The following is a 23,520-nucleotide window of genomic DNA, read 5'->3' as shown; positions in this document are numbered from 1 at the left end:
GTTTTATAACCCCTTTTCACATAGGAATATATTGTGGAAAGTTTTCACATCACTCACTAGATGAACATTTTTAAAATATGTGATCTGTATTGGAACTCTGCCCTTCCAGAGAGGATGAACAAATTAACAATCCCCCACTCCCCAGTGACATATAATAAATATGTTTATTTTGTTGCAACCAAAGGAACAGTATTATCTTTCCACATATATGTGTGTGTGTGTGTGTGTATCTGAAGTATACATGTAAAATATATAATAAATAAAATATATAGTGAAGTTAAAAATACATAACTATATTTAAATATAATGTTATCAAAGAGTATTCATTCATATTTATTTTCTAATATCATTAAACATTTTTCATAAGTTTACTGACCACTTTCATTTCTTCATTTTTAAATTATCTGTGACCATGTGTCCTTAGGCAATTTGTTTATTTCACATTTAACATTTTCTCATTGAATTGAAACTGTTCTTTGAATACTAAGAACATTTTAAATATTTATCTGCCATAAATGTTATGAATATTTCCCATTTCAGCATTTATTTTTAAATTATATTTAAAATATACAGATAATCATACTCTATGCTGCTATTTACTCATTATTTGCAAATGAAAAACCAAATTCTGTGAAGAAATAATATAAACTTCTTGCTGTTTTTGTTTGTTTGTTTGTTTGTTTGTTTGTTTTTTGCGGTACGCGGGCCTCTCACCCTTGTGGCCTCTCCCATTGCGGAGCGCAGGCTCAGCGGCCATGGCTCACGTGGGATCCTCCCGGACCGGGGCACGAACCCGTGTCCCCTGCATCGGCAGGCGGACTCCCAACAACTGCGCCACCAGGGAAGCCCCCTTTTTGCTGTTTTGCTGGTTCATGTCATCAATATGATTAAGTAATCTAACTGCCAATGCTCAGCCAAGAGTCTCAAGCAATACTTAAAATGTCAGCGTGCATACGAGCTGGCATGAATGTTAACAAGCAGTGGAAATAAAAATGATTAAAATTTGACTATGGTTCAGTAAGTCTGGAGTGGAGCCCAGCATTTTGCATTTTTAAACATGCCCCCAGTAATTCTGAACTGGGTTCGTTCATGGAACGTATATTGAGAACCACTAGTTTCAACCTTAAATTATTAAGTTAAAATAAAATTATTCTACTTCCCTGAAAGTTCCTGTCTCAGGTAAATTTTTTTTCTATTTTTGTTTATATAATGGGTATTTCTGAAATATATCACAAACTTCAAGGAGTTCCTGAGATTTAACAGCACATATAAAACCAAACTGTAGACCCCATTCTCTTTCCCAAGGCATTGGTGTTGTGCCTCAGAAAACAGATGAATAAATCCTTGATATAATCCTAATTTAGAGAGGGTGAGGTAAGAGGAGACGATGAAAAAGTAAGCATGTGACAATACACACCAATACACACCAGTTCCCAGTTCTCAGCTGGGAACTGAGGGATTACCTTCTCTCCTCTGGCTTTACTATACAATATAACGATTAGTACTCATTCAAATGTAGGATCACTTGACTGAGATGGCAAGCAATCCCCATAATATGAAAGGACAAAGATAAAAAGTGAGGGCGGTTGAGGGAGAAATGCTGACAACCTAGCTGGGACCATGTGGTAGGCAGAATAATGACATGCTCCGCCCCACAAACCTATAAATACGTTACCTTTTGTGGCATAAGAAACTTTGCAGATGTGAGTAAAGGTGAGTCCTTAAAAGCGAAAAACCTTTTCTGGCTGTAGTCAGAGAAAGAAATGGGATGACAGAAACAGGGTCAGAGAGACACTACATTGCTGGCTTTGAAAATAGATAAAGGGGACCATGAACCAAGGACTGGAGGCATTTCTCTAGAAGCTGGAAAAGACAAGGGTGTGGAACTCAGCCCTGCTGACATCTTTTATGATCTTAGCCTGTTGAGACTTGTGTCAGGCTTGTGACCTATAGAACTATAAGGTAATATATTTGTGCTACTTTAAGCCACTAAGTTTGTAGTAATTTGTCATGGTAGCAATAGAAACCTAGTACCAGTCACATTCTATTGTCAACAATGACTTCTGTACAAGTGCTGAAAGATACATGGCAGGTTCATATGACAGAAAAATCTATAAGGTTTTTCTTTTGTTCAGTTTTTCCCCAACACAGCCGTTTCATGCCAAACATGAAGAGCATTTTCTAGAACAAAAGGGGGAACCTCCTCAATGGGAAGAGGCTTCAACTTTGTGACTTTAAGTTCCAATAAGGATTCCAGATCTAGATACACTGTACACATGAACTGAAGGCCAGACTAAACATAAAGCTGGAATCAGAAAAGCTGAGACCCAGAGCAGCAGTTTAATAGAAACTGACTATGTAGAGACAATATTCTCCCACTCATACTGCCCATGCCCTCTTGAAGACTGACCATGTGTTATGGGCTCAATTGTGCCCCTCCAAAATTCATATGTTCAAGTCCTAACCCCAGTATTTCAGAATATGACTGTATTTGCAGGCAGCATCTTTAAAAAGGTAATTAAATTAAATGGGGTCACTAGGGTGGGCCCTAATCCAACATAACTGGTGCTCTTCTAAGAAAAAATTAGGACACAGATGCACAGAGACAAAATACCACTGAAGGAAGACAAGCCAAGGAGAGAGAGCTTAGAAGAAACTGACTCTGTTGACACCTTGATCATGGACTTCTAGCCTTCAGAACTGTGAAAAAATAAATTTCTATTGGCTAAGCCACCCAGTTTATGGTACTGTTACAGCAGCCCAAGCAAACATACACCATGTGATACATGTAGTAGTTTTTAAGACTGGAAGGGGCAAAAGGAACATTTACTCACATCTTTGGTAAAATATCAAGCTTTGATATTGGTCACTTACTTAAGAAAAGATAAATGATAAACATAACTTCTATAAAAGACTTGGCAACAACAGAAAAAAAATAGAAATAAAGTATGGAATGCTCTTAAGAGACAAAGACAATTTACTTCAGGTAAAAGATAACTTTTTTTTTTTTTTTTTTTTTTTTTTTTTGCGGTACGCGGGCCTCTCACTGCTGTAGCCTCCCCCGCTGCAGAGCACAGGCTCCGGACGCGCAGGCCCAGCGGCCATGGCTCACGGGCCCAGCAGCTCCGCGGCATGCGGGATCCTCCCAGACCGGGGCACGAACCCGTATCCCCTGCATCGGCAGGCGGACTCTCAACCACTGCGCCACCAGGGAGGCCCGATAACTTTTATATAGCAACTGCTTCACAAGTAAATTAAAGAAAACGTGGACTATGAAATAATAGATGAAAGGTAAGATAAAAACACACACATCCTACCTAAATAAATGTTTTGCATTATTAACTTAAAGAATACGAGTATTTTTTAGGTAAGTACTTCTGTGGCTCAGTTCCAGTGTCTTTGTTCTTTAAATTTCTTTTAGCTGTAAGCTGCAGAGATTGAAGAAGGTAGGCAAGTGTGATTTAACAGCAAGTGAGGACTGTCTTATCAATCAGCTGCTAATTCCTTTTTTACTTTCACTACTACTCAATATAGGTGTTTATGATGAAAGAGGAAAACATTTTTAATTTATAAAAAAGGGATCCAGCCTTCATGAAACTTTGCTAAGTTATTCTGGCTAAGAAACTAACTGTTGTTAGCAATTGCTTTTGTATTTTTATTATCAAGTGTTAAAACTGGACAGAGGTTCACAAAAGGGATGAGATTAAAAATTATGACTACAGGATATTTTGACTACAAGGGGTTTTTCACATGTGAAAGTGGAATACAGAGTGGCAACATAGAAACTACATTACATGTCACACAAACCCATCATTCTATCATATTTCAGTGAATTAAGTTTTCTTTTTGTCTTCTCAGTACAGTAGCAGTGCAAGCATAAAGAGAATAAAATGTCGAGAGGTGGCCAAGATGGGGGAGTAGGAAGACCCTACACTTACCTCCTCCCACAGACACAACAAAATAACAACTCCGTATAGAACAAGTATCTAAGAAAAAGGCCTGAAGACTAACCAAAAAGATTTTCCACAAGTAAAGACATAAAGAAGAAATCACAATGAGATGGGTGGGAGGCAGAGATGACATTGAGTCAGGACCCACACTCTTAGGTCAGCCACCCACAAACAGGAGGGATACCACAATCAGAGGTTCTCCCCAAGGAGCGAGGATGTCTGCGCCCACGTCAGACTCCTGCACTGGGAAGATGAGCCCCCAGAATATCTGGCTTTGAAAACCAGTGGGGTTTCTCTTTGGGAGAGCTGGAGGACTGTAGGAAACAGAGACTTGGCTCCTAAAAAGTATAAGCAAAATCTCACACGCACAGAGGTAGGGGCCTGGGTCCAACACGCTTGCTGACCTTAGAGAGCCACCTAAAGATGCAGGAAGCAACTGGAACTGCCCTCGGAGAAAGAAGTGGTGGCAACAGCCATTTTGAGGAGCTCATTCTACTATGATAATACTGGCTCTAGCAAAGCACCATTCTGAAATCTTCCCTCTAGTCTATTAGCACCAGGGTCCAGGCCCCATACTCCAGCAGGCCAGCATCAGTCCCAGGCTCCCCAGCTGCACAAAGAGCCATGCAGGGACCCAGCCTCACCCACCAGCAGACTGGCAGCAGTCCCGCGCCACCCTGGGTTACACAGCCAAACACACAGAAGGCCTACCCTCCCATCCAGTTGGCCCACAGCCACCTCAGGAGGCATGGCCTCCCAGTCAACCAAGGCGGAAACCAGCCCTGCCTACCAGCATGCCCATAGTAGTTGGCCCTGCCAAAACAGAAGGATGCACACAGCCCACACAGAGTGTACCCCTAGAACATTTGGCTCTGGTAACCAGAGAGGAGAGTACTACTGGGCCCCATAGGACATCTACATAAGGCCACTTCTCCAACACTGGGAAACGTAACCAGTTTACCTACCACGTAGAAAAAAACACAAGAATTAGGCAAAACAAGGAAACAGAAGAATTTGTTCCAAAAGAAGGAATAAGTCATAACCTCAAAAAAAAGAACTAAATAAAATGGAGATAAGCAATATATCCAATAAACAGTTCAAGGTGATGATCATAAATATGCTCACCAAATTTGGTAGAAAAATGGATGAATACAGTGAGAATTTCAACAGTTAGAAAATATAAAAATATAAAGAAGAACCAAACAGAATTGAAGAATATAATAACTGAAATAAAAATACACTAAAGGGGGCTTCCCTGGTGGCGCAGTGGTTGAGAGTCCACCTGCTGATGCAGGGGACACGGGTTCGTGCCCTGGTCTGGGAGGATCCCACATGCTGTGGAGCGGCTGGGCCCATGAGCCATGGTCGCTGAGCCTGCGCGCCCAGAGCCTGTGCTCCGCAATGGGAGAGGCCACAACACTGAGAGGCCCGCGTACCACAAAAAAAAAAAAAAAAAAAAAAATACACTAAAGGAATCAATGGCAGATTACACGATAAAGAGCAATGGATTGGTAAACTGGAAGAGAGAGTAGTGGAAATTAACCAAGATGAACAGAAAAAAGAAAAAAGAATTGTAAAAAAACAAGGACAGATTAAGAGATCTCTGCAACAACATGAAGCGTACTAACATTCACATTATAGAGGTCCCAAAAGAAGAGAGAGAAAGGGGCAGAGAATTTATCTGGAGAAATAATAGCTGAAAACTATCCTAACCTTGGGAAGAAAACAGACATCCAGGTCCAAGAAGCACAGAGAGTGCCAAAGGAGATGAACCCAAAGAGGTCCACACCAAGACACATTATAATTAAAATGGCAAAAATTAAAGATAAAGAGAGAATCCTAAAAGCAGCTAGAGAAAAACAACTTGTTACATACAAGGGAACTCCCATAAGACTATCAGCTGACTTTTCAGTAGAAACTTTATAGGTCAAAGGGAGTGGCACAATACGTTCAAAGTGTTGAAAGGAAAAACCCTACAACCAAGAATACTCTACCCAGCAAGGTTACCATCCAGATTTGAAGGAGTGATAAAAAGCTTTACAGACAAGCACAAGATAAAAGAGTTCAGCACCACTAAACCGGCTATACAAAAAATGTTAAAGGGACTTCTCTAAGTGAAAAAGAAAAAGCCACAACTAGAAATATGGAAATTACAAAAAGAAAAATCTCACTGGTAAAGGCAAACATACAGTAAAGGTAATAGACCAACTACTTATACAGCTAGTAGAAAGGTTAAAAGAAAAAAGTAGTAAAATCACCTATATCTAACATAAGTAGTTAAGGAATATACAAAATAAAAAGATGTAAAATATGACATCAGACATAAATGGTGGGGGAAGGGATGAGTAAAAATGTAGGGCTGTTAGAATGCATTCAAACTTAAGAGATCATCAAGTTAAAACAGACACCTATATGTAAGATTGCTATATATGAACCTTATATAACCACAAACAAAAAAACTATGATACATGAAAAATAAAGAGAAAGGAATCCAAACTTAACATTAGAGATACTAATCAAATCACAAGAGAAAAAAAAAGGAACAGATAAAAACTATAAAAACAACCAAAAAGCATTGGCATTTTAAAATGCCAATAAGTATATACCTATCAACAATTACTGTCAAGGTAAATGAATTAAATGCTCCAATCAAAGACATAAAGTGGCTGAATAGATTTTTTTTTAAAAAAAGAACCATCTATATGCTGCCTAAAACAGATTCACTACAGATCAAAAGACAGACAGACTGTAAGGGATGGGATGAAAAAAATAATTCTATGAAAAAGCTTGGATAGCAACAATTATATAAGACAAAATAGACTTAAAGACTATAACAAGGCATAAAGCACATTACATAACGATAAAGGGATAAACCAAAGATGAATATATAACAATTAAAAATATATATGACCAACATAGGGGCACTTAAATACATAAAGCAAGTATTAACAACATAAACAGAGAAAGTGACAGTAATACAATAATGGTAAGTCACTTTAACACCCCACTTACATTAATGGACATATCATTTACACAGAAAAACAAGAAGGAAACACTGGCCTTAAATGACACATTAGACCAGATGGACTTAATAGATTTATAAAACATTCCATCCAAAAACAGCATAATACACATTCTTTTCAAGTGCACATGGAACATTCTCAGGAAAGATCACGCTAGACCACAAAACGAGGCTCAGTAAATTTAAAAACCTGAAATCATATCAAGCATATTTTCTAACCACAATGCTATAAGACGAGGAATCAACTAAAAGGAAAAAAAGAGCAAAAACCACAAACGCGTGGAGGCTAAACAATATGCTACTAAACAACCAATGGCTCACTGAAGAAATCAAAGAGGAAACCAGAAAATACCTGGAGACAAATGAAAATGAAAACACAATGCTCCAAAATCTATGGGATGCAGAAAAGCAGTTCTCAGATGGAAGTTTATATTCATATAAGCTTCCCTCAGGAAACAAGAAAAATCTCAAACAAACAACCCAACCTTACACCCAAAGGAGCTACAAAAGGACAAGCAAAACTCAAGTTAGTAGGAGGAAAGAAATCATAAAGGTCAGAGCAGGAATAAATAAAATAGAAACTTAAAAAAGAAAGAAAGAAAGAAAAGAAGAGAAGAGATCAATGAAACTAAGAACTGGTTCTTTGAAAAGATAAACAAAATTGATAAACCTTTAGCCAGACTCCTCAAGAAAAAAAAGGGAGAAGGCCCAAATCAATAAAATCAGAAATGAAAACGGAGAAATTACAACCAACACCACAGAAATACAGAGGATCATAAGAGACTATGACAAACAAATAAAATGGCAACCTAGAAGAAATGAACAAATTCCTAGAAATGTACAATCTCCCAAGACTAAACCAGGAAGAAGTAGAAAATGTAAACGGACCTATTACCAGTAATGAAACTGAATCAGTAATTTTAAAACTCCCACCAAGATCAAATGGCTTCAACGATGAATTCTACCAAACGTTTAGAAAAGACTGAACACCATTCCTTCTCAAACTATTGCAAAAAACTACAGAGGAAGGCACACTTCCAAACTCCATCTACAAGGCTGGCATCAGCCTGATACCAAAATCAGATGAAGACTCACAAAAAAGAAAATTACAGGCCAATGTCACTGATGAACACAGAAGCAAAAATCCTCAACAAAATGCTATCAAACCGAACCCAACAATATAGTAAAAGGATCATACACCCTGATCAAGTGAGATTTATCCCAGGGATGCAAGGATTCTTCAATATTCGCAAATCAATCAGTGTGATACATCACATTACCAAACTGAAGAATAAAGACCACATAATCATCTCAATAGATGCAGAAAAAGCTTTTGACAAAATTCAACACCAATTTATGATAAAAACTCTCCAAAAATGGGCATACAGGGAACTTACCTCAACATAATAAAGGCCATATATGACAAACCCACAGCTAACATCATTCTCAGTGGTGAAAAGCTGAAAGCATTCCCTCTTAAGATCAGGAACAAGACAAGTATGTCCACTGTCACCACTTTTATTCAACATAGTTTTGGAAGTCCTAGCCAGGGCAATCACAGAAGAAAAATAAATAAAAGGAATCCAAATTGGAAAAGAAGAAGTAAAACTGTCACTGTTTGCAGATGACATGATACTATACATAGAAAATCCTAAAGATGCTACCAGAAAATTACTACAGCTCATCAATGAATTTGGTAAAGTTGCAGGATACAAAACTAATACACAGAAATCTCTTGCATTCCTATACACTAACAACAAAAGATCAAAAAGAGAAATTAAGGAAACAATTCCATTTACCATCACATCAAAAAGAATAAAATACCTAGGAATAAACCTACCTAAGGAGGTAAAAGACCTGTACTCAGAAAGCTATCAGACACTGATGAAAGAAATTGAAGATGACACAAACAGATGGAAAGATATTATGTGTTCATGGATTGGAAGAATTAATATTGTTAAAATGACCATACTACCCAAGGCAGTGCATAGATTCAATGCAATCCCAAGGGCATTTCTCACAGAACTAGAATAAATAATTTTTAAAATTTGTATGGAAACACAAAAGACCTCAGATAGCCAACACAATCTTCAGAAAGAACAGAGCTGGAGGAATCAGGCTCCCTGACCTCAGATTACATTAAAAGCTACAATAATCAAAACAGTATGATACTGGAACAAAAACAGATGCATAAATCAATGGAACAGAATAGAGAGCTCAGAAATAAACCCACACACTTGTGGTCAATTAATCTATGACAAAGGACGCAAGAATATGAAATGGAGAAAAGACAGTCTGTTCAATAAGTGGTGCTGGGAAAACTGAACAGCTACATGCACAAGAATGAAATTAGAACATTCTCTAATATCATACACAAAACTAAAATCCAAATGGATTCAAGGGCTTCCCTGGTGGCACAGTGGTTGAGAGTCCGCCTGCCGATGCAGGGGACACGGGTTCGTGCCCCGGTCCGGGAAGATCCCACGTCATGGAGCGGCTGGGCCCGTGAGCCACGGCCTCTGAGCCTGCGCATCCGGAGCCGTGCTCCGCAACGGGAGGGGCCACAACAGTGAGAGGCCCGTGTACCACACAAAAAAAAATGGATTCAAGACCTAAATGTAACACCAGAAACCATAAAACTCCTAAAAGAAAATGTAGGTGGAACACTCTTTGACATAAATTATAGCAAGATTTTTTTGAGTTTGTCTCCTAAAGGAAACAAAAGCAAAAATAAACAAATGGGACCTAATTAAACTTAAAAGCTTTTGCTCAGGAAAGAAAACCATCAACAAAACAAAAAGACAACCTAATGAATGGAAGAAAATATTTGCAAATGATATAACCAATAAAAGGTTAATATCCAAAATATATACACAGCTCATGTTAAAAAAACAACCCGGGGGGCTTCCCTGGTGGCGCAGTGGTTGAGAATCGGCCTGCTAATGCAGGGGACATGGGTTCGAGCCCTGGTCTGGGAGGATCCCACATGCCGCGGAGCAACTAGGCCCATGAGCCACAACTACTGAGCCCACGCATCTGGAGCCTGTGCTCTGCAACAAGAGAGGCTACAACAGTGAGAGACCCGCGCACTGCAATGAAGAGTGGCCCCCGCTCGCCACAGCTAGAGAAAGCCCTCGCACAGAAACGAAGACCCAACACAGCAAAAATAAATAAATAAACAAACAAATAAATAAAAAATAAAAAAACAACCCGATTAAAAAATGGGCAGAAGAAATGACTAGACAATTTTCCAAAGAAGACTTAGAGATGGACAACAGACACATGAAACAATGCTTAACATCACTAATCATCAGAGAAATGCACATTAAAGCCACAATGGGATATCACTTCACATTTGTCAGAATGGTTATCATCAAAAAGACTACAAACAACAAATGTTGGTGAGGATGTGGAGAAGAGGGAACCCTCGTACACTTTTGGTGGGAGTGTAAATTGGTGCAGCCACTGTGGAAAACACTGTGGAGGTTTCTCAAAAGATTAAAAACAAAACTACCAAATGACCCAACAATTTCACTCCTGGGTATATATCCGAAGAAAACAAAAACACTAATTCGAAAAAATACATGCACCCCAATGTTCACAGCAGCATTATTTACGATTGCAAAGATATGGAAGCAACCTAGGTATCCATCAACAGATGAATGGATAAAGATGTGGCATATATATATACAATGGAATACTACTCAGCCATAAGAAGAATGAACTTTTGCCTTTTATAACATGGACAGACTTGGATGGTATTATGCTAAGTGAAATAAGTTTGACAGAGAAAGACAAATACTGTATATCATTTATATGTGGAATCTCAAAAATAAAACAAACTAGTGAATATAAAAGAAACAGAATCATAGATATAGAGAACAAACTAGTGGTTATCAGTGAGGAGAGAGAAGGGGTAAGGGACAAGAGAGGGGTAGGAGCTTAAGAGTTCCAAACTGCTATGTATAAAATAAATAAGCTACAAGGACATATTGTACAACACAGGGACTATAGCCAATATTTTATAATAACTGTAAATGTGATATAACCTTTTAAAACTGTGAATTACTGTGTTGGACACCTGAAACTTATATAATATTGTAAATCAACTATACCTCGATTAAAACAAAAATAAAAAAGAAACCCTATATTACCCAGCAAGAGCATTTCTAAGAGGAAAGTTTATAGCTATACATGCCTACCTCAGGAAACAAGAAAAATCTCAAATAAACCATCTAACCTTACACCTCAAGGAACTATAGAAAGAAGAAAGAACAAAACCCAAAGTTAGTAGAAGGAAAGAAATCATAAAGATCAGAGCAGAAATAAATGAAATTGAGACTAAAAAAAAACAGAAAAGACCAATGAAAATAAGGTCTTTTGTAAAGATAAACAAAATTAATAAACCTTTACCCAGACTCATCAAGAAAAAAAGAGAAAGGGCCCAAATATATAAAATCAGAAATGAAAGATGAGAAGTTACAACAGACACCATGGAAATACAAAGGATCATAAGAGATTACATGAAAAATCACATGCCAACAAAATGGACAACCTACTAGAAATGGATAAATTCCTAGAAATTTACATCTCCCAAAAACTGAATCAGGAAGAAATATAAAATATGAAAAGACTTATTACAAGTAATGAAATTAAATCAATAATAATAAAAATAAAACTCCCAAGAAACGAAAGTCCAGGACCATAAGGCTTCACAGGAAAATTCTATAAAACATTTAAAGAAGAGATAACACCTAACCATCTCAAACTTCCAAAAACTTGAAAAGAAAGGAATGCTTCCAAGCTCATTCTACAAGGCCACTATCACCCTGATATAAAAATCAGACAAGGATGTCACACACAAAAAAAGAAAATTACAGGCCAATATCACTGATGAACATAGAAGCAAAAATCCTAAACTAAATATTAGCAAAACAAATTCAACAATACACTAAAAGGATCAAACACCATGATCAAGTGGGATTTACCCCAGGAATGCAAGTATGGTTCAATATCTGCAAATCAATGTGATGTAACACATTAATGTGAGATACCACATTAACAAATTGAACAATAAAAAAATCATATGATTGGGACTTCCCTGGTGGCACAGTGGTTAAGAATCCGCCTGCCAATGCAGGGGACACGGGTTCAAGCCCTGGTCCGGGAAGATCCCATGCCGCAGAGCAACTAAGCCCGTGCACCACAACTACTGAGCCTGCACTCTAGAGCCCGCGAGCCACAGCTACTGAGCCCATGTGCCATAGCTACTGAAGCCTGCAAGCCTAGAGCCCGTATTCCACAACAACAGAAGCCACCACAAGGAGAAGCCCTCACACTGCAATGAAGAGTAGCCCCCCCACTTCGCTGAAACTGGAGAAAGCCCATGCACAGCAATGAAGACCCAACGCAGGCATGCATAAATAAATAAATAAATAAATAAATAAATAAATAAATAAAATTTATTTTTTTAAAAAGCAATCATATGATCATCTCAACAGATGCCAAAAAGACTTTTAACAAAATTCAACATCCATTTATGATAAAAACTGTCAAAAAGTAGGTAGAGAGAGAATATACCTCAACATGATAAAGATCTAGGTTTGATATTTACAGGGAACTTTTGAAAAGTCTATCTTAACTGACCATTATTTTTCATTTCTATTTCATGAAACTCTATCTTTAGTTTATAGTATCTATCACTAACAACTAATCTAAATATTAGCAATTACAGATGAGCAAAATATGTACTACTTGATATATAACATTAAGATTCTAAAATATCGATGGAGGAAAGAGAAATGCTAAAGTCCAAATCATCTACCACAGACTCAATACAGATTTTTAGAACAAGATTTCAGACTGACTAAACTTAATAAATTCTTTGGGGTTAGTTCCTGCCTAGTATAAAAATAATACTTTTTTTTTTTAAAGTAACAAGGATATCTTAAAGTAAAACATATACTCTATAGAATAATGGTGTAAGTGCTCATCAAAGGATACTAAAACACTAAAGAAGCTGCTAAAAAATTAATCACATTACAGAAAAGGGGAAGGGGGAAGGAAAAGCAAAAGAATAATTTCTTTATAAGAGTCGGGGGATGGGTTTGAGGAGAGAGAAAGAACCAAACAAAAAAGATGAATTTCATTAAGTTCCTGAAATAATCTCAAAATGCAGAAATATGGTACTATTTTTTAAGGTGTAGAGCTGTGTTATAGACTTAAATTGTTTACCTCATTTTCTGTTCCCACGTCCAGCATGACAGGCAGACACTGTTGAGGATTCATCCCTCCACAAGCTGTATACAGAGCCAGTTTACCCACGGGGATGCCCATCCCATTACAGCCAAGGTCTCCCAGGCCAAGAATACGCTCTCCATCAGTCACCACAATAGCCTCAAAGAAAAAGAAAAAATATCTATTAATAGATGTTTGCAAATTCCGGGGCATAGGTCCTACTCTCTGTTTCTGAAGTTAATATTTATGCAATGAAATACTAAGCTGTCAAAAAGCATAAATTGGATATACATGGAAAAGATTTTATATGATCATTAAGTGTGGAAGACTGGGGAGAATAAATAAATTTGATATATGCATTTTAAATGTATTTTTAAAATACATATATATGATTGTTTGGTGGTTGAAAAAAGAAGACAAGGTATGCCCATAAAGATTCAAACAACTCAAATAACTCAGTCTCCAATCAGGAGGATTAAGTGGGCAGAGTACAGGTAGATAAGAGCACAAACTGGGAACTAAAGTGAACCTTAGAACAGCTTTGAAACTAGTCACATCCACTTGGAGTACCAATAGGGGAGAGTCCATGGTTAAATCATTGCTCAGGAGTCCCCAGTGCTCTGATGTTTAGTTTATGCACCCTCCTCATTTCACAACAATGTCGATCCATCCTCTTTAACTCCTGTAACACTGGATATTGTTCTACCATCTTTGAAATATGCCAAGCACAGCCTATTACTACTCTTACCTGATAGTAGAGTAACATTAGACAATGAATTTTGTTTAGTTTATTTCTAATCATCTTGAATATCTACAAAGCATACATTTTAATCATGTGGAGATTTTAATGCTAAGTACTTTGTTACCTTTATTAAAATTAATGCACCTATCATCTGTATTCTGTGATTCATGGCCATCACATGAATTTAAGTAAAACCAATTTTGTGAAACACAATTAGATTTTCTACAAACTGCTACACTTGTCATATCTATGGAGCCTAGAAAAAATGTCAGTTATTTGACCTTAGATAAACTGATGAATTAAAGCTTCTGTTTCTTATTTATAAAAATACAAATGATAAATGTACTTTTCAGAGTAGCTGCATAAAATTAGGAGCCAACTCTGTTGTGCTCACTACTGTACACCAACATCTAGCACAGCATCTGGCACATAGTAAACAATCAAAAACATTAATTAATTGAATAAATCTATGATTCAATACAATTAAATCATGATAAACAAAGAACTTACCATATTACCTGGTATATTATGAATTCTCAAAAATATTATAGATATTAGTACCATTATTATCATAAGGACTAATGTACAGAGTCATAGCATTTTAGAAGCAAAGGGGAATTTGGAGTACATTCAGTCTATGCCTCTTACAGATTAGGAAACAGAAGATAAGAGAACTGAAATAATTTGCCTACGGTGATTTACCCCATTAATATCAAAGAACCAGGACCCGAGTGTGTTAACTCCTAGTGCAGGGTTTTTCTACCACACTATAATGCAGAACATATATTTTAAAAGTTTGAGGGCTTTTCATTTAGTTTTCTGTTCACCTATATTATGCAGCTCTTAAAGACCTGCCTTAAAAGTAAATATGTACATGTATATATGTACTTTCAACTAACTTAAAAATACATATATACATTTCACCCAAAAGTGGGTGAAAATTATTTTTGCATATTCCATACAGTTGATCTTTGTCAAATTTTCCATTGAAAAGGGTCAGTATGTTAGGCTGCTTTGGAGAAGGCAACTTGAGACACCTGCATTCAACTCCCACCATCAGCATGCACTACGATGTAACCCACCTGTGCCTTCCTTTCCCCATGGAATTATCATGACACTACATGAGTTAATCCAGGTAAAGTGGCTCACTCAGAAAGCTACCAAACGGCAGATACTATTATTATTCTATTTTCATTAGCTCACTCCCAGAGGGGAGTCAGTTTAGATACTTCAGGTCACCACGGTAAAGGAAATGGATTAAGATTTTTGCCTACCTTGATTCCTCTTAGTGGATGATTAAACACAAAAGAAAAAGGAGTTTGCTCAAAGAAACTCAGACACTACTTCAACATTTTTTCAACACTTATCATAACTTACAATGAATAAAGAAATACTAAGAAATCTGATGGAAATAATGGTGAAACTTAGAATCCAAATGGTATCAGAATAAAATTAATCCACTATGCAAAAATCAAAGGGATATAAATAGAAAAGCTGGTGAATGCTACATAGTATGGTGAAAAGTGTCAGCCTGTTGTGGGATAGGAAAAAGAACAAATGTGCCACAGTGGGAAAACGTATTAACTAACTTACCTTGATGACATCTTCTGGCCATGCATTAAGAACAGAAGCAATATGCCCTCGATCATGGATACTAATAAAGAGACCTCTGACGGGGGAAAAAAAGGAGTAATTTCAATTTACTTCAGACTTGTCACGTTATCACGAACTTTTTTAAAAAAATTTTCAAATCCATGTAATATACCTCCATTTTTATCAAACTAGTGAAAATTATTTCCTTAAACACATATGGGGCAAGAATCTTATAAGTAAGGGAGAAATTATTTTAAATGATATATCCACATCTACAATAAAGGTAGCTTCACTCTTATATTACATATTCTTAAATACTTTTTAATTAAAGAAATATTCACTATTTTTATACACGGAGAATTTAAATAGCATTATCATTTCCACACATAGATTTAGTCACAGTCTTCATTAAATAAGATAATACATGTAAAAGCACTTTGAAAAACAGCATGAAGCACAGGTACATAGGCATTTTCAGTGTATATTCCATTATTACGTATTCACAGTGTGAAGACCCCTGTGGGGAGGACTTAAGTGACAGACACATGGTGAGCAGTCCTTTCATGTGGAAGTTACTTGGGAAACCCTGAGACCGAGCCCCGCCCAAAACCAAGTTCCCTTACCGAGTTTATGATTAATCTCTCTAGCCCAAACTTTATTCTTTTCTTGTCCCCTCTAACCTCAATCCTGTGCTAACTGAACACCAATCAACCAGAGTCAGGTGCTGAAAGTCATGTTGATAACATAGTTGATGTACTAAAACTGTTATTATAGATATCATTATTAACATACAAACAATACAACCTGTTTCTCCAGGGCAAGATGAGCTAACAGACCTCCAAGCCATGGACCAACTGTCCAGAGAACCCTAAACCAGAAGCATCCTGACTCCCCAAACTACGATTAAGAAATGTCACAAGACAATGATTAAAGTCCAGCCTCTATGTTCTTCCCCTTTAAAAACACCCACAACTCAAAGACCAGGCTTGTCTCCCACCTCCTTGCTTGGCGCCCTGCAATAAGCCCTTACTTTGCTGCAAACTCCCCCGCTGGCAGAGTTCGGTTTCACTTGATTCTTCGATTTGTGGTCTCAGTTGTTTGCAACTCTGTTCTTCAGACTCTCAACTTTAACCCTCAGTCTTTAACACTGCTCTCCGACAGCCCTGCATTTCCTATGAAAGCTTAACAAGGAACTTTAAAAATTAAAATAAGAAATGTGTAGATGTCTTAACCTCACTTAAAAGTTTTGCCTTAGTATCGTTACATATGACTCAAATGCAAGCACCACACACGACAAATGTACAGCCGAAAGCACCGATTACGTCCACCACCCTTCTACTCTCTCTCCTTCACAGCAAAACGCTTCAAAGACTGGTGTATTCTTACTGCCTTTATATCCTTACCTCCCATTCTCTCTTCACCCTGTTCATTAGGCCTTTCCTCCTCGCTTCTCCACAAAAACAGCTCTTGCCAAAGTCACTGCTGACTGACATCTGATAAAGTCAAAGGTCAGCTCTCAACTCTCACCCTACTCGATGTCCCAACTGTGATTGACGTGGTTTTCAGTGTCATGTCCACAATGAAGATTTTCAAACTTCTATCTTCAACCAAGACCACTCCCTTGAGCTCCAAACTGTAAATCTAACTACAAGCCTAATCCCTCTCATCATTCAGGCCTCAACTCAAACCCGAGCTCCTCAGACAGGCCTTCTCTGATAACAGCAGTCCAAGCACCTCCACCCTAATTTTTTCACCAGTGTCATTATACGTATAAGGCATCTGAAAACCCCTTAACTATTTTCTCATATGTTGGCTGTCTGTCTCCTCCCTGCCACCACCCCCCAGGACACATATACACACGAAGCAGCAAGTTCCTTAAGGACAGTGACTATTTTGCTCACATTTGTAAGCCCAATGCCTGTAAGTGTGCTGGCACATAGTATGTGTCCAACAGTATGTGCTGACTTCAGTGCTGAAAACATAAGCCTTCCATATTCAAAAAAAGGTTTTAAGTACAGAAAACATGAAGTAAACCCAGACTTATTATGACTTATTAAGTAACCAAAAATTATATTATGATAGTAAGTACCACAGGCAGATTACTGATGACTGTCTGATTCAACAAAAACATTAATTTCCCAAGTTGGCACTAAATTGTATCCTTTCCTGTTTATTTTTTGCTGTTTGAAGTTATTTTGTTTCTCCAAAATGACTATAAGCTCTTTATAAGTTATATATTTCTTTTGGATCCCTGTCATACCCAACTATGCAATCAACATTAAAGATCTCAATAAATAACTGTCAAATTTAAATGAAATATGGTTGGACTTTTTAAAGAAGGCAATTTTGTTGAATTATCTATGATGTTCTTGGCAATATACCATTAAATAATGTTCCTTTGGAACTTGTTAGTTAGCCAAGGTTTTCCAAGTAACACTGGTCTCAGGAAATAGTATCATTCTTTTTAAACAAGAGGGACAATGAATTTACTAAAATTTGCATCAATTAAATGCCAGAGTTAATTAAACAAATATATGAGTACAACTTCAGTGAGAGAGCCATTTGGACACCTGGAATCTCTTGCATTCAGCAGATTCATCTGTACAAAAGTGCCTATACTCTTGGAGAGAGCTCAATAAAACGAAGAATCTGTAATGTTCCACCAAAGTCAAGCATTTTGATAGGATAATTTCTAAAACTTCCTGGAATGTCTCCTTGATCAGAAATCTAATGAGATATCCAAAAGTGTTTCAGCACAGAAATGACTCATGCTTCCTGGTATAAAATTGGATATGAAACATTAATCTGAACATATTTAAATATATACATATTGATAAAATGAAAAGTTTAGACAAGAAAGTTATTTATGAATGATATTTTTAAATGAATGGAATTACAATAAAAACCTTTTCTTGGTCCAATTTCTTGTTGATCAATTTGTTTAAAATATTTAATCTTTATTCAAAGTATATTAAACATGCCAATTAAAATACTCATACTTTTGTGTCTATTTAATGTTAGAACTGAGATAATTTTAAAATGTGGATCATTTTCTCATATACGCAGTTCAAACTTTTCTCATAACCTCTGCCACTGTATATATTCCACTCTCAAAACAGATTTGTTAGATAATATTCTTACTTCATGTTGTCTCACATAACATCTCTAATGAAATTTATTTCATATCAAAATAGAGTTCGTTTTCTAACATGCAACTTTCTATTATAACTAGACTTATATTTTCTTATGGAAATGGGTTCATGACTCTCTCCTAACCCAGTGGAGAAGGCAATCATTCTACAGTTTTCAATAATAATCCTCTCTTGCAGAAGCTGAAGAAAATTAAACCCCGTATTTTTCACAAAATTTGAGTATGCATTAGTGAGCTCCAGGAGTTAACCTAAAGTTGAGTTATACCAGCAGGTCTGGGCTGATGAGAAAAGACGTACTAAAGTAAGCTAAGTTCATGTAAAATGGAAGTCACAGAAACCTAGATCAGGAGAAACCTAGGATAAAGATGCAGAGTTAAGAGTCATATGCCTAGAGTTGAAAGGAATGGAAGAAATTACTAAAGGAGAAAGAAGAGAAGGTCAAGGAGAAAACATTACAAATTAGTACCTATACTAGAAGAATAGGATGACTAAGAAGAGTCCACGAGAAAAAAACAATCTAACAGGTAGGACAACCAGTGTTTAGTCTAAAGTCAGGGGAAGTCAACAGAGGAAATGTTAAGAAGGCATGTATCAAGAAGACATACAGATGCCCAAAAAGCACATGAAAAGATGCACATCATCACTAATCATTAGAGAAATGCAAATCAAAACTACAATGAGGTACCACCTCACCTCAGTCAGAATGGCCATCATTATAAAGTCTACAAATACAAATGCTGGAGAGGGTGTGGAGAAAAGCGGACCCTCCTACACTGTTGGTGGGAATGTAAATCGGTGCAGCCACTATGGAAAACACTATGGAGGGTCTTCAAAAAACTAAAAATAGAGCTGCCATATGACCCAGCAATCCCACTCCTGGGCATATATTCAGACAAAACTATAATTTGAAAAGATACATGCACCCCTATGTTCACACCAGCACTATTCATAATAGCCAAGACACGGAAACAACCTAAATGGCCATCGACAGATGAATGGATAAAGAAGATGTGGTACATATATACAGTGTGATATTACTCACCCATAAAAAGGAATGAAATAATGCCATTTGCAGCAACATGGATGGACCTAGAGATTATCATACTAAGCAAAATAAGTCAGAAAGAGAAAGACAAATACCATATGATATCACTTATATGTGGAATCTAAAATACAACACAAATGAACATATCTATGAAACAGAAACAGACACACAGACACAGAGAACAGACTTGTGGTTGCCAGTGGGGAGGGAACAATTGGGAGTTTGGGACTAGCAGATGCAAACTATTATATATAGAATAGATACACAACAAGGTCCTACTGTAGAGCACAGGGAACTATATTCAATATCCTGTGACAAATTATAATGGAAAGGAATATGAAAAAGAATGTACCTACATATAACTGAATCACTTTACTGTAAAGGAGGTATTAACATGACATTGTAAATCAACTACACATCAATAAAAAAATTTTTAAAGGCATGGCTCAATATTATTCTATCCTTCAGTAAATGCTTAAAAGAATTCTCCCAAGTATATTACAAAGAATTGTTTTTTCGGGACTTCCCTGGTGGTGCAGTGGTTAAGAATCCGCCTGCCAATGCAGGGGACACAGGTTTGAGCCCTGATCCGGGAAGATCCCACACACTGCAGAGCAACTAAGCCCGTGCGCCACAACTACTGAAGCCCACGCGCCTAGAGCCCATGCTCCGCAACAAGAGAAGCCCGTGCACCACAACAAAGAGTAGCCCCCACTTGCCGCAACTAGAGAAAGCCCGCGCGTAGCAACGAAGACCCAACGCAGCCAAAAATAAATAAATTTATTTTAAAAAAAGAACCCCCCCTTTAAAAAAACAATTGTTTTTTCCGGAACTATTTGAGAGCTAAGTAGCCAGCGTGATACCTCATCATTACAAAATAATTGAGTGCATTACAAACAAAAATATTCTCCTACATAATTAAATTATAATCAGAAAACTAATACTGATACATTACTATCATATAATCTTCAGACACCTTTCACATTTCACCATTCATCCTTCATAACCAAAGAGCCTAGTTCAAAATCCTGCGCTGTAATTAGTTGTCATGTTTCTTGGTCCTATTCAACCTAGAACATTTCCTCAGTCTTTCCTTGACTTCCATGACCTTAATACTTTTGAAGTTATAAGTCAGTGTTTTTTTGTTTTTTAATTAATTAATTAATTAATTAATTAATTTTTGGCTGTGTTGGGTCTTCGTTTCTGTGCGAGGGCTTTCTCTAGTCGCGGCAAGTGGGGGCCACTCTTCATCGCAGTGCACAGGCCTCTCACTGTCGTGGCCTCTCTTGTTGCGGAGCACAGGCTCCAGACGCACAGGCTCAGTAGTTGTGGCTCATGGGCCTAGCTGCTCCGCGGCATGTGGGATCTTCCCAGACCAGGGCTCGAACCCGTGTCCCCTGCATTGGCAGGCAGATTCTCAACCACTGCGCCACCAGGGAAGCCCCAAGTCAGTGTTTTTGTAGACTGTCCTTCAATCTGGATTTAGGTGGTGATTTCTCATGATTCGATTCAGACTGTAACATCTTTTGCAGGAAGGTCACAGAAGTGATGCCGGCTTCTTCTCCCTGCATCCTATCAGGCGGCGCTGTTCCTGCTTCCTCCCATTATTGATGATGTTCACTTTGATCACTTGATTAATGTGGTGCCTTCCAGGCTTCCTCACTGCAAAGATGCTCTTTTTTCCCTTTGTAATTAACAAGTATTTTATGGGAAAATTCTTCAAAACTCTGTAAATACCCTATTCCTCCATTCCACTCTAAATTTATTCATATCAATGTGGGCTTGTGTTTGTTATTTTACTCAGTAGGTTCTAATCTGCTGCAAACATTATTTATTGAGTGCTTACAATGTCCCAGATTTGGCCAGAGGCAGCCTCTTCAAGCTGGCTTCTATGTCCTGTCGACACATCCCCATCACTCTTTAAGCACCTCCTTGCTTTCTGGTATAAGAGGTTCCAAGCTCATCTTTTGCTTACCCTGGCCCAGCCCTGGGATCAGCAATTTCTCTAAGGCATTCTGGTTGCTTTTGGCAGAGAGCAGCATTGAGATCTGAGTGCTGGCTGTGCTCCTTGTTACTGGGGTGTTGTGGCTGCCAAGCCGACTCAGTGGGCAGAGCTAGAGAATACATGCGTGTGCACATGTACTCTACATGTATACACACATACGGGTATGTACACGCATATATACACATTTTATGTATACCTATTTATTTCTATAACTATCCATTCATCTATCTGTACATTGAAAACCATAAATTCACACCAATACCTCCAATTCCAACAGCAACACAGGGTTCCTTCTACTATTCTCCCCTGTTCACATTTGTAACAACTTTCTCCTAGAGCGAGAAACCTACCTCCCATCGTGCTTAATATATTTCCTTACTTGATGGGTCTGCCTGTGTGACATCAATCTTGTCCCCTCTCGCTGTGTCACACCCCACTTACTTCCGCTAAGGTTCCAGTCTCTGAAGTAGGCAGCCCTCCCACATGGATGCCCTCTTTGCCCCGCTGGGGCTCTGACACCTGGCGCTGGACCGCTCTCCTACCCAGATCCTCCCTTCCCCTTGATTGGCTCTCACCCCTGAGCCAGGCTGCCCGCCTACACAGCTGTTCTCGACCCACTCAGGCTCCAACACCCCATGCTGGGCTCCGGGCCCTTTTAATCAGAGACAGGATGAGCGTGAGACAGAGAGAGGGTGCAGACTGACTGCTGCTGTTATCTTTGAGGAACACAAAAAAACTGGTGCTAGATGTGCAAAAAGAAGCTATAATTATCCACAGCTACCGGGGAAATATCAATCCAGATCCCATCTTTACAGATGAAGGATTTTTATCCCTTTGCTTATCATACTTGTACAGATTCGTTTCTTAATTTCTCATCTTTCACTTTTGTTTGTTGTTGTTTTCCATTTATTTATAGTAAAATGAATTGATTTTTCTCCTTTCAGATTTCTTACATTTCTTTTAAGTATACAAAGTCCTCCCTCATCAATCATGTTCCTATATTTTAATTTTTTTTTCTAGGTTTGATCCAGTTCTTTAAATCTATCGGAAATGTCACTATAGTCTGTGATGTGAGGATCTAGCCCACATCATACTTTTCCAAATATCACACTTCTGATATAACTACATTTTGACCTCATTAATGTCTCCTGTCTTTTGGTAGCTGCTTTTATTTTTTTCCTCCAAATTAGCAGTCTATCCTGACTGAACTTCCTTCTTTATTCAGCTAGATTTTTATCTGTTCTGCCAACCATTCTTAACTCCCTTGACTTTTTCTCTTCCCATCACACCCTTGCGCAAAACCTCCAAATTTAAATCAATCCACCTGCCTTCTCTTTTCCTCAAGCCCTACTGCAGAATGCTGCTTGAGACGGGCACTCAGCTGGGTGTGTTAGATCCGCTAAAACCTCATGGCCTCTCCACTCTCAGCCAGGTCCTCACAACTCAGCATGACTCCCTCGAGGACCTTCTATTGGTTATTCTGAGACTGTCGATGAGAGCTACTTCCTTTCTCCCCCGTCCCCCATCCCCACCCACCCTTCTACACTCTCCTCAGATTCATACACCACACCATTTTTCACTCGGAAGACAAAGTAGAGACTTCCAGCTTCCAGCTCTCCACCTGGAAACTTCCTTCTACTGTTCACTATTCATCCGTGAATCAAGTGTTAGTATGTCTGTCCTCAAGCCCAGTTTGTCCTCCTGCCGTCACTCTCTGCCCTCTTCCTGGTCTGCTCCACCGTCTCCTGTTTCTGCTTGACCCTTACACGCTGGC

General features: G+C 38.1%; 1 protein-coding gene across 1 annotated transcript in view; it reads right to left on the bottom strand.

Annotated features, from left to right (window-relative positions):
* The window catches only part of ME1 (malic enzyme 1), a 192,364-nt gene that overhangs the window by 101,996 nt on the left and 66,848 nt on the right, over positions 1-23,520 (bottom strand). The window contains exons 4-5 of the mRNA XM_081251442.1: positions 15,545-15,620; positions 13,207-13,368 (exon numbers count right to left, since the gene is read on the bottom strand). Of these exons, the coding sequence (XP_081107568.1) occupies positions 13,207-13,368; positions 15,545-15,620 (238 nt within the window). The remainder of the gene's footprint in view (positions 1-13,206; positions 13,369-15,544; positions 15,621-23,520) is intronic.

This window comes from Mesoplodon bidens (assembly GCF_964165515.1).
Source record: "Mesoplodon bidens genome assembly, chromosome: 12".
NCBI lineage: Eukaryota > Metazoa > Chordata > Mammalia > Artiodactyla > Ziphiidae > Mesoplodon > Mesoplodon bidens.
This window is presented reverse-complemented; position numbering and strand designations above follow the sequence as displayed.